At 37.5% G+C, this 19,238-nt stretch overlaps 1 protein-coding gene across 1 annotated transcript; it reads left to right on the top strand.

The window, feature by feature from the left end:
* Nucleotides 1-1,754: 1,754 nt before the first annotated feature.
* Nucleotides 1,755-18,926, top strand: wasf2 (WASP family member 2). The gene is made up of 9 exons (XM_053491625.1): nt 1,755-1,909; nt 9,255-9,412; nt 9,495-9,629; nt 9,920-10,073; nt 12,825-12,942; nt 13,592-13,713; nt 13,825-13,998; nt 14,103-14,578; nt 17,304-18,926. Exons 2-9 carry the CDS (start codon nt 9,280-9,282, stop codon nt 17,459-17,461), a joined length of 1,470 nt encoding a protein of 489 aa, XP_053347600.1. The 5' UTR covers nt 1,755-1,909; nt 9,255-9,279; the 3' UTR covers nt 17,462-18,926.
* The last annotated feature ends 312 nt before the right edge of the window (nt 18,927-19,238 follow it).

Here is a 19,238-nt window from a genome sequence, read left to right as displayed (position 1 = left end):
ATATGCCTAAAAATTCAGTAGGAGAAAAACACTTTTTGGTTGCAGTCATATGATATGATATGTGCCATATTTTGATATGTTATCTTGTATATATCCAGCATGAAAATATAAGAAAAAGCATTAACATATGGGGATGCCAAATTAAATAGTGCATGCTCCCAAACCCTTGGTCTCAATAAATCAAACAACTTGTCATAACACTGTTTTTTCAATTGTTATAAAAGTAATGCCTTACTAACTATACAGTTTACTCAGAACCATTTCAACTAAGCTTTAAATTCGATTTAATTAACTGTAACATTAAATATTAAATGAGAGTACTTTTTGTTCTTAATCCTCCTGTGATCCAGATTTTTAAATCTTCTTGCTTGGTTGTTTTTCATTACAAAGGTCAGACAAATAAAAAAAAAGCTTACTGTAACTGTATACTTCCTACTACCTTTAACAACATATATCAATTTCTTTTTGGACAATGTTTAGACATCTATTGTGGGGCAGTAATAACTCAAACGATTAATGTTCTGGATTACTGATCCCAAGCACCACCGAGTTGCCACCGTTGAGCCCTCGAGCCTGGCCCTTAACCCTATCAGGTCCAGGGGCGATGTATACTGGTTGACCCCATCCAAGGGCTCTGACCCCATCTTCCTAACTGGGATGTGAGAAAAAAATATTTCAGTGTGCTGTAAGGTATGTGTGACAAATAATTTAATCTTTATCAATTTTGCGTGTGTCACTTAAAAACTGTATACTGTAAGCCGCTGGATGGAAAAATGTATACTGTATATACAATGGTCACTATTCACCTTCATGGTTCCTACAGTAGTTGAACTACAGAGAGGTTTCTAGATGTATGAATGGATTAAGATTTCACATTTCTTTTCACAGTAGTTTATTCTCTTTACTTTGTATTGTTTCTGTTTTTATGAGTTTATGTCCTTAGTATTTTATTCACTAATAATTTATTCTCTAGGCGGCACTGTGGCTTCAGGGTCTGTGTGCATGGAGTTTGCATGTTCTTCCTGTGCTTGGTGGGTTTTCTCCCACAGTCCAAAGACATGTAGATTAGGCTTATTGACGTGCCCAAATTGCCTGTGTGAATGTTGACTGGACGTTCTACGATGGTCGTAAAAATGAGAATACATACAATGGCCTCCATGGTCCATAGTTTGTCTACAGAGGTTCCTGGATGGATGGATTAAAAAGATTTCACATTTTTTTTCACAGTAGTTTATAAGTTTCTCTTTACTTAGTATTGTTTCTGTTTGTATGCATTTATTTCATGTCCTTGGTATTTTATTTACTAGTTTTATTTACAAAACCTAGTAATTTATTTTCTCGTTTGTGTGTATATCTGTGTGTGTGTGTTTGTGTGAGTGTTCAACTGAATAGGCGGTGTTAGTGGTACACTTTTTTTTTTTAAACCATGGTGTAGGTGTTTATTTATGTATTTACTTTCTTGTTTTTTGTGCTCTTCCAGCTTAGTGTGTATGTATGTATGGATCTTAGGCATTTCAGATATTTATCCATGTTTCTGATGGATCTGTTGGAGCAGGCCCACTGATCAGGGCTGGCCGCCCCTCCCTGCGCAGCCAGCAGATGTTTTCAACCCACACGGGTGGAGCCCGGAGACAGGCTCTGTAATCCCGCCCCCCGGAATACCAAACTGACAGCTGCTTCGCCCAATAACGGCTCTCATTCTACTCGCGTCACCCAATGAAAAGTTAGTAAATCCGGGAGCTCGCGCTCCGTGACCGACAGTTCTTGTGACTGTAAATGCGGACATTTTTGTCGACTTGGAAAGTAGCAGCAAAAAAAACAAAAAAAAAAAGTGAAGTAATGTTCAGGTAGCTGGGGAGTTGGAAAGCGTAAAGACTTCGGGAGCGAGGACTGACTGTTTTATTGCGTGGTGAGTCATGTCATTTTTCACTTTTATGAACTAGCTGAATCAGTTGGTGTGTTGTGTAGAAGTAGCTAGCCGGAGTGGCTAATAACTCACTTCCTGCTCTGGACGTTTAGGGTGGGACGCGGTGTTTTACTTTTCCAACGGAAATACAATTAACTCAAACATATTTAGTTTGAAGTGTCATAGTTTTCATATTACACCGTGGAAATTGTTATTTTTTATTTTATTTCATGTAAATTCTTCCTCACGAATCAACCTGGTTTGTCTAAAGGTTATGACTCGCATTTGTATGACGTTAACGCCGTGGCCATGAAGTCCTGAGCCCCCCTGGTGACACTGGGGGGGGGGGGGAAATTAATATATTCCATTAGCCACTACTTACTAAGGCATGGGAGCAAAATACTATGTTGTGGCCACGACATTCTAATGCTTGGCATCAAATTGTATAACGCGTGGCTACAAGATTCTATGTTGTCGTTATACAATTATAAGCTAAATCTATTTAAGTTTTCCCATAGATTACAAAAGGCCAAATGTAATCAGGTCATTAGGTCGTGGCCACGAGTTACACTATCTCGTCTTACACGACTTAATGACCTCATTACATTTGGCCTTTTGTAATATAAGCAAAATCAATGTAAATTTTTCCATAGAACTGATAGTGTATACGGATGATTATGTTTATGTACTCACTGACACACAGCATACGGCCAAAACAACAATCATCCTGTCACATCCAGGACATGAATGATCTCATTTGTACAAAATAGTATCTTGTGGCCATGCATTATACCATTTTGTTTCCATGCCTTAGTAAGTCGTGGCCACCACATAGTGTCTTGTTTCCATGCCTTAGTAAGTCATGGCCACAACATATCTCCTGGCCATGCATTATACTATTTTGTTCTCAAGTCTTAGTAAATCATGGCCACGACATAGTATCTCGTTCCCATGAATTAGTAAATCATGGTCACGACATAGTACCTCGTGGCCATGCACTATACCGCTTTAAGTGTATAGTATGTTCACGTGTTATACTATTATTATTATTATTTTTTTGTTCCCAAAGCTTAGTAATTAATGGCCATAATATCACATCTTCCCACGTTTTAGTAAGTCATGTCCACAAGTATCTCGTTGCCATGAATCATACTATATAGTCCTCATGTCTTAGAAAGTTGTGGAAAAATATATATCTATATTTTCCCCCAGTTGGACTTGGAGGTAGCAGAGCTGAAGATGTTGAGGTTCTCTTTGAGAGTGACAAGGATGGATAGGATCAAGAATGAGTTTATCAGAGGGTCAACCCACGTTAGATGTTTTGGAGATAAAGTAAGAGAGGCCAGATTGAGGTGGTTTGGACATGTTCAGAGGAGAGATTGTGAATATATCGGTAGAAGGATGCTGAGGTTGGAACTGCCAGGCAGGAGGACTAGAGGAAGACCAAAGAGGAGATTTATGGATGCAGTGAGAGAGGACATGAAGTTAGTTGGTGTGAGAGAAGAGGATGCAGAGGATAGGGTTAGATAGAGGCAAATGATTCGCTGTGGCGACCCCTGAAAGGGAACAGCGAAAGACGAAGAAGAAGATTTTCCCCCAGTGTCACCAAAGGAGCTCGGTACTGGAGAGAGAGATATGACTATCAACTTTCAGAAATCTCTCTTGCAACAGGGATTAATCCCAGAGATATCCTGTTTATTTGTTCTGTTTTTTAAAGCTCTGACTTTTGACCTGAACTCAGTGATACCCCTTAATTTATCAACCCTATCATAACAATAAACCACTTACTCTGTTACGGGAGGTTGTATAGCAGTTAAAGTCACTACACATCCAATACATTGACAAATATTACTCATAGTGTAACATCCTGCTGATAATTTTAGTCCTCTAAGGCCCCTCTTAACTTCATGACGTGTTGCTGCAAGTAGTAAGGTCAATAAGATATGCAGTGCATGGACGGATGTTTGCTCAAATCCTGCTCAAGTGTAACGCACATGATCTGGTCAGCCACATTTATAACAAGTATCTGGTTACAAAACCAGTGTGCGCACAAAGACGATACAATTTTTTAATTCTATAATTGGATTAATCTTTTATATGGTATATACTTATAGTTTCGTAAATATCATGCTACTCAAATGTTTTACAGTGCAGTTTATTTTTATAATTTTTGTTCAAACCCAATTCCAGAAGTGGCTTAATGTGTAAAACAATTAGCGAGCAGACTTTTAGCACTGGTTTTTCACGTTCTTACATTTATTGTACACGCACAATCACAGATATTTGTTCCTCTAATCTATTCAATTCAGTTCAGTTTTGGTTAATGGTCATTGTCGCCGAGCAGCTTGACAGATTTAAAAGGAAATTAGGGAAATGAAATGAGTGAGAAAATATGTATAAATCAAAATTATCAGATTGTCCCTGACGAGCAAGAGAAAACTCCCTGAGATGGCAATAGAAAGAAACATTGAGAACTTGAAATTTAGTATTAGAGTAGCTTGTGATGCACAGTTTAGTGTTTATTTCTTTCCTTCCCCAGCGCTCAGCTTCTCATAGATGTGCACTGTAATTACTGAGGAGCTGAGTCAGAAGTTTTGAACTTAAAAGAGAAAAAAAAAACACTAAATGGTTAAAACGTCACCATTCGACTATTGTGTAAATAGGCAAAATGAAGTTTTCCCTTCTTTTTCTCCTGCGTTGGAATGACTTAGGATGTCGAAAATGCTTAATTATACTAATCAGTGCCATGATGAGCATGTTGATGTTAGATTGTAGGTTGTTTGATTGTTTTGATGCTATGCTAGCGTTACAGGGTGTCTCAGAATTTCTCCTACATAAATGTTGGTTGGAGCCGCAGTTTCCTTTTTTTTGCAGTTGATGCTGTGACCCTGTGGAGTGGCATGCAAGATCCCTAGATTTATGTCCACTTGTTTTTTTGCCTGTGGCTGGGTGTGGTGTACAAACAAGAGATGCAGTACAAAGATAATTTAAAGGAATGCATTTCAAGTGCAGTAACATACATCACACCAGATGTGCGGAGAGACTACTTTTATGTTTACAAAGAAATGGTATTCATGTAAAGTGTGTTTTGTGAATAAAGTTACATTTTGCTGCAAAAAAAAGTGATAATTTCTGACTCTATGAAGACTTTTGTGACACTCAGTAGAGGCCAGTTTACAGTCAACCAGGTTAGCAAGAAACTTTAAAAGATAATTGTTTACACAACAATACTACAATGGCTTTTTTTTAAGCATGCATAGTGAGAATAGCTTCCGAATAGATGTGTTGTGTATAAATCACTAAGTGTAACTGAATGTCATCTGTATTTGTGTCAGCAGAGTAACAACAGTGATTGACGGCACTCATTATTAAAATGCCTGTAGGGTTTAGCAAGAGAGATTCTTACTTGAATACAAAGCTGTCAATTACCTGTAAACAGAAATATTGACGAGCTCACTTCATTTCAGCTGTTTCACTTAAATAAATATATACAAAAAATAGCTGTTAAAGGCAGAACAACTTCCACATTTTAACAAGGATGAGCTCTAATCACCGCATCTAGAAAAAACCGGAATAGTTGGGTGCTATTGGGTGTAACCTTCCATTCTTTCTCACAATAATCCTTTTCTCTCTTTTTTTTTTTTTTTTTTCCCCCTCTCTCTCTGTTCTGGTCACTTAAAGTATCCTCATTCGTAAAGTATAAAAAAAAAAAAACACATTTTTGTGTATCTGTACACCGTATAATTTTGCACGTGAGCAGTTGTATTAAAACACTCAATGTCAGAACCTATCAACATTTTAGCAAGTCCCCATCTTTAGTAGGCCAAGTAAAATTGGTAAGAAATGTTGAACTAAGTTATAAAACTTGATTTTTTTTTTTTGTTTGTTTAAACGTCCACAACAGTACAGACTTAGAAGGGACTGTGTTTTCCCCAGTAGTTACAGCAGTAATTACAGCCTTGTAATATTTTTTGTGGTATCATTGGGCAATCTCAGTGATCTCACACAGACTGTGGGGTCAAAGACCACATAATTGACCTAATACTCTGGTAGAGAAAAATAGTTTCCAAAAAGGCTTTAGTGTGAGCCCGAAATGGCAGAAAAATAAACTGTGAAGCCGTATAATCAGGCTTCATTTGTGTCTCTCTGTTTAGAGTGATATTTAGTGTTAGAAAGGGGAACTTGCTTCGTTTCTTTTGCTTTAACCTTAAACACACACACACACACACACTTTGCTGCTTGATGAAGACGTACTGCTAAAATAAAGGATGTAAGTTGCGTTTAAAAGGAACCATGCACAGCAGTTTTGGTTCTGCTTTGGACCAGACAATTTGGGAGTGTGGTTAAAAATAGGCTGGATGTGTACGTGTGGCCATGTAGATGGAAGAGGGTGATTCCATCTCAAATCAACCAGTGGGTTCCACCACATGATCACAGATTTTGCTTATTTTTTCACCAATTGTTGATATTGCCATGAAAATAAAACCCCCCAATTTTTTTGTCCCAACTCCCACTCGTTAAAAAATGGCAGCCATCTCAATTTTTGGCCTCAAAGTGCTTTTAGACATGCCACGCCCCTTTTTGAAATCCTCTTTTCCTTGATAACTCGCTTGCTTTATGTCATATGGAGATGAAACTGGGTATATTTATGTAAGTTTTTATGTAGATTCAAATTCTGCAATCGGAATTTGGCTATCTGCTGTGGTTATGGAGATATTTCTGAAAAAACGTTTTTTGGGGGTACCCCTTTTCGACCCCCCAGAACCCAAGGTCTGTATGTATATATGTTACTCAAAAAAATAGGGGTTACTTCACATCACCTTATCTTGAAAATAAATAAAAACCAGGGGTGTGTTATGCCCTGTTTTATAGAAATCATCAAAAATTAATTGTCCAGGTTTTGCAACATTAAATGATTTGACACACAGAAATGTACTGCAATATCTGTAGAATACTTAATGCATACTCATAAAATCTGCTCCTTTCAAAGTAAAAGTTACCTCAAATTCTTCTGTAATGCATGTCTAGTCAATGACTGATAATGACGTTATTCATCTCTCTACACTAAAAGGACTAATCACAGTTTTTTTTCATCACCCTGGGTATCTGATTCTGAAAGAACAAAGCCCACAAAAAAGAGTTCATGGAATAAGACAAAAAGGTACATGTACATGTACGAGACCTGTCAAGTTGCAGTGACACAAATAATATCAACTAGGAAAGGCATGCACTTTGTAGCTACCAAAGTCATTTTGATAGGAAATGCCTCCACAAATTTGTAAAAAAAAATTATAATTCTTGTACTGGCTGGCTGCACCATCTGAGAAGTAATGCACATGATTTAAATTTGGTAGAAGAACTTTCAGTGGATTCATGAGAACCTTAATAAACTTGTGAACAATAGCATTGTGTTCCCTTTCATTACTGACGACACAAAAACTTTTGCAACTTAGTGAACCATTGTTTTCACTACCACCCCTATAGTAAACCACGAAAGGATGCAGAATCACCTGGGATGTATCCCAATGAAAACCTTGAACAGCATCCTGACAAATAAAAAATAACATTCAGCAAAATCCATGAGGACAACAGCCTCCTTTCCAATGGGAAGTTTCTTTTTCAGTTCTTTCAAATAAGCAGCTTGGGCCTTGGCTGTATAGTGATGAGCTGTGCGGGGGTCACATTTTTCACAAAGTCTCATAATGAAATCCACTGCTTGAACTGAACAATGTCATCTGGGTCCAAATCAGCATTTTCAAATATACCATCAAGATTAGGGCTGGGCCATATCATACCTTCCACGGTAATACCGGTACAATGTTAGGCAATGATAAGAAAATGAAATATCGCGATAGAATATGGGTAAAACACGCATGTGCAGTGCCTTTGTTTCCAAACGCTTATGGCGGAAAAAGCTTGGCGGCGGCGGAGAATAAGAAAGGCGAAAGCGGATCGTTGAATGAAACAGATGAACCAGAATTGGTTTGTAAAAATTGTGCAACTTCAGTGGTGTGGAATTTGCATTTGCACTGTTAAAATTTTATATAGCTTTAATGCACATACAAACAGCTGCTTTGTCTCGTGTCAATCATATCGTCAGTTATATCATTATCGCAAATATTTAAATATATATCGTGATAAATACTTTTGCCCATATTGCCCTGCCCTAATCAAGATAATCAGATAGTTTTGATTTAGAGGGGGCACTGCTCACACCTGTGCAACATATAGTCACGAGAATCCAAAGAACAGACAAGCTTTGCCATCAGGTCTTTGTAATCAGATTGTGATTAAGATAACAAACTACATTGGAAAGCTTCAGTTAATAAATTAACATAAATAAAACACACTCACCTGCTTTTGTTTTTCTGCACTTAATTAGCACCAAGAAAAAGATGATGCAATCACCAAGTTCCTTAAGTGCGAGGTCACTCATGGAGTTGGTAGGAGATAATTCAACTTTCTGATTAGTATGAACCGGAATGGTTCAGTTACAGGATACTGTTTGACAGTGATACATGTATCTTACATGTACCCCCATAAAATGACACATTTACTGGTAGATAAGGCCTATTGTGTACATCCATGTACATTCTCTGTATATAAAATGTGTATCAAATCGTAAAACATTTGCAAAACCTGGACAATTAATTTTTGATGATTTCTATAAAACAGGGCATAACACACCCCTGGTTTTTATTTATTTTCAAGATAAGGTGATGTGAAGTAACCCCTATTTTTTTGAGTAACATGTATACATACAGACCTTGGGTTCTGGGGGGTCGAAAAGGGGTACCCCCAAAAAACGGTTTTTCAGAAATATCTCCATAACCACAGCAGATAGCCAAATTCCGATTGCAGAATCTGAATCTACATAAAACCTTACATAAATATACCCAGTTTCATCTCCATATGACATAAAGCAAGCGAGTTATCAAGGAAAACAGGATTTCAAAAAGGGGCGTGGCATGTCTGAAAGCACTTTGAGGCCAAAAATTGAGATGGCTGCCATTTTTTAACGAGTGGGAGTTGGGACAAAAAAATTGGGGGTTTTTATTTTCATGGCAAGATCAACAATTGGTGAAAAAATCAGCAAAATCTGAGAGGCGATGGTGGAAAATTTCTCTTTCATTGGTTGATTTGAGATGGAATTACTCAAGAACAAGGAAATGTCCTGTTTTGGAGGCAGTGTCCATAGGATAATATGGATAATATGCAGATATATAGGATAATATGGATAATATGCAGTTTGCAGATAATAAAATGATCTGCAAACATGCAGTTAAAACAGCAAAACAGTTGACATGAGGTGTTGCACTCATTCTCTTGTTGTGTTTCCTGTTTTTAGGGAGGAGAGTCACTGACTTATCGTCATGCCTTTGGTGATGCGAAATATCGAGCCACGGCACCTGTGCCGTCAGACCCTGCCCACGGCGGTGAAAAGTGAGCTGGAGTGTGTGACCAATATCACACTGGCTAACATTATCCGCCAACTTGGTTCCCTCAGTAAGTGACCTCCCTCTCTCTCTCTCTCTCTCTTTCTTATTTGGCGCTATGGCTGACTTTGTATGTTTGTATTATATAACAGGCAGGTTTGCGGAGGACGTGTTTGGCGGGTTGTTTGTCCAGGCCAGCTTGTTTGCAGAGAGGGTGAACACGCTTGGTGAAAGAGTGGACAAACTTCAGGTTAAAGTTACCCAGCTGGACCCCAAAGAGGAAGAGGGTAAGAGAAAAACAGGATAGTCTTTGATTATATTGCGAGTATTATTGCCGAGAGCTGTAGACCAAATCATGCTGTTTCATTCTGCACATGTTGGCTGATGGTGACCAAACAATAAGTAAGCTAATTGAATGTCATCATGGCCTTATCAGTAGTCATTTCATTTTCCGTAATGGATGATAATGGATGCATGTCCGTTTCCCCCTTCAATAGTGTAATTATGCTTGATTAGCTCAAACATGTTAATTTTTTTTTCTCTCTCATTGTTGGCGTTGCTGTTTTGTTGTCTCTAGTTTCCTTGCAGGCAATCACCACCCGCAAAGCCTTCCGCTCTAATCTGATTCAGGATCAACAGCTCTTCACTCGGCCTTCTCTGCCTCAGCCTGTTCAAGAGACCTACCATACCTGCAACCAGCCACCTCCACTTAATATCCTCAGCGTATACCGGTTTGTGTTTAATGAGCAACTGCCTCAAACTAATGTTATTATGTTTGTTGTATATTTATGCTTTATGTTCAGTAAGGTGTTTAATAGATGCATTTGATAGATATCGCCAGAATAAAAAAATTATTGAAAAATCTCAATAGTGTGAAAATAATGCATAACTATAATTTTTTATATTTAATCATTTTTTACAGTCTAATGTCTGTGCTTTATCTGTGATTGTGTATTGCTTCATTTGATTCTCTGAAATCAGAACATTTATGAACGTAAAATCTTTATATTTTTAATTATGTATACAGATAGTCCCTGACTTACGAACATTAGAGTTATGAATTTCCGCAGTTAAGAATGGACCGTGGTTCTACAAACATTCAGATGCAAACAAATCACGGTGTAAGGGGAATCTATAAAACGTACGGCTTTGTGTCAAAGCCGTATAAGACTCACTTTTTTGGATTTAAGAACAAATCTGACTCACAAACAGAACTTGTTCGTAAGTCGGGGACTACCTGTATATGCATTTTTATTGATATCTATTTATTTCTTATTTATGGCCTTGCTCCAGCCATGCTCCTTGCCTTGAACCTTTAAACAACAATTTAAGCTACACGTTCTCCCCATATATTACGACACAAAACACATTATTACACATAAGCTAGCGCCTAATGCTACACTTCGCTTACTCACTAGTGCATTATTATCCACAAAATGGGACTTAACATGGTCAGTATAGTAAGTCAATCAGATCTTAAATACATCTACCAGTCAATGCAATAATGAGGTGTAATATTACTTGCTGTGCAGTTGTACTTTAGTCCTAAAAATATAACTGGATGCTGCCTGAATCTGCAGTCATTTTTACAAAACTGATTGTCTGTCAATGCTGCTCAGTGTTGAGCAGGAGCCTATTCAATTGCTTTTTAATGATCATCAGCATTTAATTCTCAAATATAAATATGAAATTTTGTTGAAGGCATATTTAAAAAAAATTGAAGTCATCTTTTCATTCGTAAAATGAAAAAGTCATTTTAGTCTTTTTTTTTTTTTGGCCAAAGATTTTCAGAAACATTCCTAAAAAATATTTAAAGAATTGATGTTAAATTAAATGTTTAAAGAGCCATAACAATATAATTATCACAATATCCTGCTATCCCTCTTGTGTCATCAAAACAACTGTGAACCATTAAGGCGTGGTCTCCACAAAACCTCTGAAAGTTTACTGTGGTGTCAGGGCTAAAGGTGTTGGCAGCAAATCCTTTAAGCCATGTAAATTGCAAGGTGGGGCATTCATGGATCAGACTCGTTAGTCCAGCACATCCCACAAATGACTGAGAGATCTGGGAGAATTTGCAGGCCAAATCAACAACTTTAAATCTCGGTCATTTTCTTCAAACCGTTCCCAAATTATTTTGCCGTGCGACGGGGCTCGGTATCCTGCCGCAAAAATAGTTTTTAATTTCCTGGCATCCGGAAATACTTATCCTGCGACAATTTTTGGTACGTGGGACGTGTCAAAATAATAACCACATGAATGGCAGGACCCTGGGTTTTTTAGCAAAGCGTTTCCCAGAGCATCACACTTTTTTGCTGCCTTGCCTTTCTATCCCAGACCATCTAATGTCCAGGGAAATGAGGCCATGTCTCCACCCATCCATATGATGTAAAAGAAACATGATCCATCAAACCAGGCCACATTGCTGATGCTCACCTGCCCATTGTGGGAGCTTTCAGCAGTGCACAGGGGCCAGCATGGGCAGTTTGACCTGTCTGCAGCTACATAACTCCATATACAGCAAGCTGTAAGGCATTGTGGGTTCTGAAACATCTGGATGCTGGTCATAACGTTTTAGTAAATTACCGTTACTACAGTAGCTCTTCTGTGGGATCAGCCCGAACTTTGCTTACCATGCGGATTAATGAGACTTGGATGGCCATGACATCAACAGGTTACCAGTTCATCGGTTGTCCTTCCTTGGTCTACTGTTGGTAGGTATCGACCACTGCGTACCAGAAACACCCCAGAAGACCTGCCATTTTGGAGATGCTCTAACTTAGCTTTTCAGCCACCACAATGTGGCCGTAATTAAAATCTCTATGGTTCCTGCTTCTAAGACGCCAACTTTGAGAACTGACTGTTTACTTGCTGCCTAACCCAGTATATCCCACCCCTTGAAGTGATGTCAGTGATTTTAATGTTATGTCTAATTTAGTTTATACTTGATTTATATGAATCAAGCCAAACACACTCAGACAGATCATATCCAGGTCTTTTTTTTCTTCTTCACCATATACCGTTATTGGGAAAAAGAGATTGTTGCTGAATAGGCAAGGTTTGTCACTTTCAATTCAACAGACAAAAACAAAAAGCAAACCATGTAGTTTAGTCGATTAGAAAAGGGTGAGATGTCATCTCTGCAGCTCTCACACTCTCATAGCCTCAAACCCATACTGAACTACAATACCTGTAATCTAGTGCACCGAAACATTTACCATTGACTGTCTAGCACACTTCCTTTTTTTTTTTTTTTCCTTTTTTTTTTTTTTTTCCTCCGGGATGGATGGCCTGGTAATAAAATATAATTGTCAATAATCATAAATGGATTTTATGACTCTGTAATAGGGAAGATAATAACATTATATTGTTTAAGCCCAGCATCTGCCTGGTATTATACATTATGGCAAGTCAAATGATTCTGCTATTCCAAGGTAAAAGCATTGGTTGCCCGTCTAAATTTACTTCTGTTTTTGTTCCAGGGACGATGGAAAGGAAGCACTTAAGTTCTATACTGACCCATCCTATTTCTTTGACCTGTGGAAAGAGCAGATGCTACAAGACACCAAAGACATCATGAAAGAAAAACGGAAACATAGGGTGAGACCAGAAACTTTTTTCAGCTACATACAGTGGACCCTCACCATACAAATTTAATCACTTCCGGAAGCGAGTTTGTAACTCAGATTTTTAATAGCGAAGCACATTTTCCCATAGAAAACAATGGAAATGTGGATAATTTGTTTCAGAAACTCAAAAATGTAAAAAAAATGAACATAATCCATTTTGGTTAACCTTAAACTATTAACTAACTTAAGTAATAGTTTTTTAACTTATTAACAAATTATGATTTACATTTGAAAACGGTACCATTTAAAACTTTAAAAAGAACACAATATTACCGATTTTTAAAATTTATTTATTTTAAAATTTCCATTGATGGTGGCCTTAATTTTTTTTCTTGGTACCATCTTTGTTAGCTTTCTTTGGGCTCATTACTGTATATCTTGCCCAAAAACACTTCTCTAACTCACCTTAAAGTTTTGACTGGCTATCGGAGATCTCGGGCACAGCCGGAAGTGCGCGCGACTGGAAGTGCGCGCGACCGGATTGATAGCTTTTATGCCGAAACTGCTTTGCATGTAGCCAGGCTAGGCGTGACATTTGTATGGTGAGGGTCCACTGTAGTCTTAACAGTTGACATCATTACAGCAGGTCATTTTGTTAATTTGTGTATTTCTGAGTGTAGAAAGAAAAGAGAGAAAATCCCAACCGTAGTAACCTGAACCCTCGCAAGATCAAGACGCGTAAAGAGGAATGGGAACGTCAAAAGATGGGAGCAGAATTTGTCGTCCCTAAAACGGACCTTGAGTAAGTAAAAACATAGGATCTGAGAGAGTGCATTTTAGCAAGAGTAATGAGACATATAATTGTACATGTGCTCTTTTCTTTTTTTTTTTTTTTTTTTTTTTTCCCCCAAAGTCAATCCAGGGATGTGGTCAACGGCAGCATTGGGTCAGGTGATGACATGGGTACGATAGACTCTGAGGGATTTGACCAAAGCACTGCCTCCTACAGTTATGATGCTGGCTCGCCTCTTCCACCGCCAGTGATAGATGATGATGGTTTCTTGCCTCCTCCTCCCCCGGATATGACGTAAGTTTTTTTTTTTTTTTTTTGTCTGTCTTCATGAGTTTTAACGGTTACAGGGTATAGTTTTAACGGTTATGGGCTGTGATCTAATGCCTGTTTCCTTACAGGTGTAATGATGTACAATTTGGAACTTCACCTCAGAGACCAGTTAGCATTCTAAGCCCCAGCCATCCACCTCCAGCTCCTCCAACAATGCCATGCTCTCCTCCTGGCCGCCCTACAGTGGCACCCCCTGTCGCCCCACCTCCTCCCCCACCCATGGGATTGGCTCCACCCCCACCTCCATTAGGATTTGATTCTCCTCCATCTCCTCCTCCTCCTGCTTTTGCCTCCATTTCTCCATCTATTCCTCCACCACCACCCATGACTACCGGTGTCCCATCTCCACCTCCTCCTCCTGTTGGGGATGGACCCCCACCTCCACCTCCACCCCCTCCACCCCCAGGCCCTCCACCACCATGCTTTGCTCCATCAGCTCCTGCCCCTCCTTCTTCAGGTGGCCTTTCAGCTCCTTCTGCCCCCAAGCCTCAGCCTGCCCCTGCCAGCGATGGCCGCAGCGATCTGCTGGCAGCTATTCGTCAAGGTAAACTGAAATTTCACCAGAGACATTCAGTTACACAGATGTTCTTTAACATAAGAAGAATAAATCAAACATTACGGCATAATTAAAGTAGAATTTATTTTATTTTTAAAATTTATTCTCTATAACTACATATTGATACTCTTGAAAAATGCTCACAATTAAGAAAAAGAAATTTGATTTAGAGCAGGGATATTTTATTTGTGGGCTCCTAGCGGTGTATGAAGGAATTGCAAGTAGGGCATTGGTGAGATTAAAGATGTAAAAAAAGTCAAGTGAGTTTTGAGTTTTTGAACAAATTTTGTTTAAGGTATGGTGGTCTTGAATTTTTGTGCTTGCAGCTAATCGGATTGATTTTCATTTCTTTGATATTTATACATTATGAATTGACTGAAGGTTTTGCATTTACAAAAATAAGTTTGAGCAATTCAAGAAATGGTAAACTTTTCATGCAGGAATGGTCTATTTGATCCTTTCCAAAAAAAAAGGTGTTTTTGTCATACTTTTTTTTATTTAAAGCTGCAAATCCTCCTAAACCATTGAGGGCAATTTGACCAAACCTCATAGAACCTTGGTTAAGAAGCATAACTATTAATGTGCATTATCTATAAATTTTTTTAAAAGTATCATGTTCAGTGGGCAGGCGACACACGTCTTCCTTTTAGAATTCATACGTTTTCTTACCATCAGGTTTTTTTTTTTATTCTTATTTGAACTCATTGTAACATAACTGTAGAAGACATTCGCAAAGTTAATATAAATTAAAAAGTAAGCATTTTACCAAAATATGCTATTATATATGCATATTATGGAAATAGAGAGAGAAATTGGATCTTTAACCTCTTTAATGAGACTTGCTTTTGCTTTACACGTGCGCATACAGACACAAAATAAAATATGTTTTACTCACACACGTGGTCACAGTTTTGTAGTAAACAGTACGTGTTCGCGGATGTTGATTGTCAGTAAAAGGCGTGCACTAAGACTCAGCATGGGAGATGATTACCCACAATTCCGCAGTGCAAGAGAGCAAAAAACCTTTGGCTCAGTTGTGATCATGTGACACTCGGCGTCAAAACAAGAAGCGCACGCGTGATACGTGATACTCGGAACTCGTAAACCAAGACTTGTTCGTTTTTCAAGTTAAAAGTTATTAAAAATCTTTGCTCGTCTTGCGTTACTCACAATCCAAGGTGTCACTGTATTAAATAAATATTGTAATTTGCTGCTTACACAAAACAATATTTGACAAACATGACATGTATGACTTTTCTTAGATTTAACTTTTTGTGGTTGTTTTATTTACCTACAAGGGTCTTGTACTGTTAAAAGTATAAAACAGTAATTAGTGATTTTTGAATTAGTCTGGCATTTTTGTTCAAGGTATCTTTGGTTTACTTGCAATGAATTGGCAGTAGGTGGCGTTACGGTGTAACTTCTACTAAAGAGGCTAGCAACTTTGACATTAAAACCCAAGCCTATACAAAATTGTCTTTTTAAATGGCTTATTGATTAGTCTCAACGAGGGTGGTGTTCCACTCATCTTCACAATGTTCTTTGACATTAACCTTTCTACTTTTGACACTTCTTGTTAAAAACAAAAATAATAATAAAAGATCTCTAGGATTTTCTATAAACCAGTTCAGCTAGTGCGTCACTTTTAAATATAATTTCTAGTTTCTGTGCAGAAAAGCACGGTTGACACTATTTTTGTCACAAAGTACACATGGCAACTGGCCTACAGTGTTTTACTCCACAGTAATCAAGTACCATATTATCATGTCCTTTTTACACATCAGAGCTAAGTGGATGCACAGGGTGAAAGACCTAGGAGGGGAAAACCATAATCATGTTTTAGAATATGTCTGCTATATGGACTGTATTTTGCTTCTGAAACATGCCGCTTTTAATGAGTGTCTTACAGTAAGGTTTTTTTTTTTTTTTTGCTTGATAAATGACTTTTGTTGCTAATCACAAAAAAGATGTATCGTTCATCTCTTCATACAACAACTGAGACAGCTCTTCTGAGTTTGTGTGCTGCTTGCTTTCTTTTGTGGAATTCCCACAAAGGATGCAGTTTCTCTAAACCTTCACTGCTAGGAATACTGTGTCTTCGATTATGAGTAATGGAGTATGAGTTATGAGTAAAGTAGACTGAGCTTTCTTTATTCTCTAAAGCTAAAAATGTAATCCATTCGGTATCTTTCACAATTTTAATATGTTGGATTTTTAGATGCCAAAGAAAAAAAATCTTTAACAATTCATTCTAAATTTTTATGCAACCCATATAAATTTCTAAGACATTCTGCTTGATACATGAAAAAATGAGTTAGCACAATTCTGTAATTTTATTTTTAATTAGCGAGCTATTTTTACTTAAGAAATTATAAATGCACGTTTTAAAACGTGCTCTGTATAAATATTGCCTCAGTATGTAATAACTTGAGAGATAACTAGAGGATAGATGTGTAAATTCTGAACTTGAAGAAACCGCTGTTTGGTTCAGATGTTGACTTCGGATGCCTTTTTTCATAATTACAGATAATAGGAGCCACTCCTCATGGGATTTTAATAGTGATGAGATGAAGAATTTTTACCAGTAAATTTCTGTGGTGCAGTTAGGACTTCTTTGTTGTTGTTTTTTTTTTTTGTATTGTAAATAAATTAATTGTCTTAATAATAAAACTTCAGGTTACTAAAGCGTGCGTGTCTTTCTGTCTGTCTCTAGGCTTTAACCTGCGTAAGGTGGAGGAGCAGAGAGAGCAAGAGAAGAGAGATGTCGTAGGCAACGATGTGGCAGCTATCCTGTCTCGCCGTATCGCCGTGGAGTGCAGTGATTCTGAGGATGATTCCTCAGAGTTCGATGATGATGAGTGGTCTGAATAAGACTATAATGCCTGTCATGAGAGAAAGCATTCCTGTTAGACCAAAACTATTTGTTTCCCTTTAATGAGGCCAGCGGCAGTAGATGCGGGCCAGGGTGTGTGTGTGCGCGTGCGTGTGTGTGCATGGTCTCTTCTGTCTCAGAGTGAATTATTTAGATGATCAGCCTGCTCGTGTTTCAGAGTGCCAATTCCTCTGAAACGCAGCTATAAATGAGTAAATTGAACTAGAGAGGTTCTGAGTTTTTTTTTCTTTTTTTTTTTTTTTTTTTTTCTTTTTGCATCTCCCTAGCATATTTGTAAAAGATCATCATTAATCACCTAAAGCTTTGCTTTGTTCATACACAGAAGTTGAGTATGATACATTGCATGAGGCAGTACATTAGATAACTACTACTGCTATCTTTCCTTTCTTTTTTCCCTCAGATGGGAACATTTTCTCATGGCATTGGCTTTTATTTGGAAAATTATTTCCCAGAATAAGAAGCACAGTTTGTAAAACAAAGTTTTTACACAATACATGTGTAAAATATATAAAATAGTATCATGCTTTACCATCCTGTTTCCTTGGAAACAATCTATTGTCTAAGTGCTTTTATTTTATCTGTCCTTTGAGCTTGGCATTATGGTGTTTTCCCAATTGTATGTCGTTTTTCTCATATCTTTGTACTAGCTTTGGTTTGTCAAGTGTTCTGATCCTTTTTTTTTTTTTTTTTTTTTTTACTCTACAGTATGTATGCCAAAGTCACTTAAGCCAAGAAGCTGGAAAAAAGTAAAAAAATGTATTTTTTTTAATTATAAAGGAAAATTATTAATTTGTTAAAAGTGCCTGCTTTATGCAAGATTACCACCCAAAGAAACTTTTCAACATATAAAAAAACATAGCCAAAGCAGTGACTGTGTTGTTTTATAATCTTTGTTGTTTTGTACCATGGCCACCTTACTTTACTTCAAACGCTGCTGGTTTAAGTTTGTATGATTTACTTTCTTATAACTCATCAGAAAGCAACCATTCCATTCTCACCCTAGGTTGGCAATGTCATCATATGTCATGGCTTTGTCTGTGAGGGCATTAAATTTTTCTACTCCTTGCTTTTAATGCAGCCTGTAAGCGATTGATTGATTGATTCATATGCAAATTGGTTCATTGTTTTTATTTACCTATATACTAAGTGTTACATTCCAACATGCACCCATGATGACAAAGATCAGGAGTATTAATAAAGTGTTAGTAAATTTTTTACTCTGACATTATTTTAGAGTTTCTCTAAGATCGTTAAACAGACAGCGACGAGCCAATCAAAGACTAGTGTTTTGGCCATGGTATGATTTAAGTTTGTATTTCTTATTTCCAGAAAGTATGCAATATTTTTAAACTTTTTTTTTTAATTGCCTATGGTTTATAATTGTAATTGAAAGCTTTTCTATTGGTGATTTAATTAAATAAAGACCTCAAGTTATAAAATGCAGTGTGTAGCCTTGCCTGCTAACTACATTTAACCACTTGTTCTCCATCCAAGTGTTAGAAGTGAGTTTATGTACTTAATTTTTAATTTTTTTTTACTGCAGTGTACCAATGTAGCATGCTGCTTGACCTGATAGACTCATACCAGTAACATACGCTAGTGTCTTGAGTCTGCTCCATCTCCCAAGCAGTATCTGATCAGCTCTGCTTTGGTAAAGGTCCATTTATGTTATATACGGGAGTAAGGTAAGAAATGTAACTATAATAGGTCAGGCACTGTTTTGTGAAGTAGTACAATTTTATGCTTAAATACTTG

This window comes from Clarias gariepinus, chromosome 3 (genome assembly GCF_024256425.1).
Source record: "Clarias gariepinus isolate MV-2021 ecotype Netherlands chromosome 3, CGAR_prim_01v2, whole genome shotgun sequence".
NCBI classification, from domain to species: domain Eukaryota; kingdom Metazoa; phylum Chordata; class Actinopteri; order Siluriformes; family Clariidae; genus Clarias; species Clarias gariepinus.
This window is presented reverse-complemented; position numbering and strand designations above follow the sequence as displayed.

Excerpts from the sequence above, each read along its gene's own strand:
- wasf2 (XM_053491625.1), top strand. The coding sequence starts at position 9,280 with ATGCCTTTGGTGATGCGAAATATCGAGCCACGGCACCTGTGCCGTCAG. Across the intron at positions 12,943-13,591 it reads AAGAAAAACGGAAACATAGG|AAAGAAAAGAGAGAAAATCC; the intron begins GTGAGACCAGAA and ends TTCTGAGTGTAG. Across the intron at positions 14,579-17,303 it reads GCTGGCAGCTATTCGTCAAG|GCTTTAACCTGCGTAAGGTG; the intron begins GTAAACTGAAAT and ends GTCTGTCTCTAG.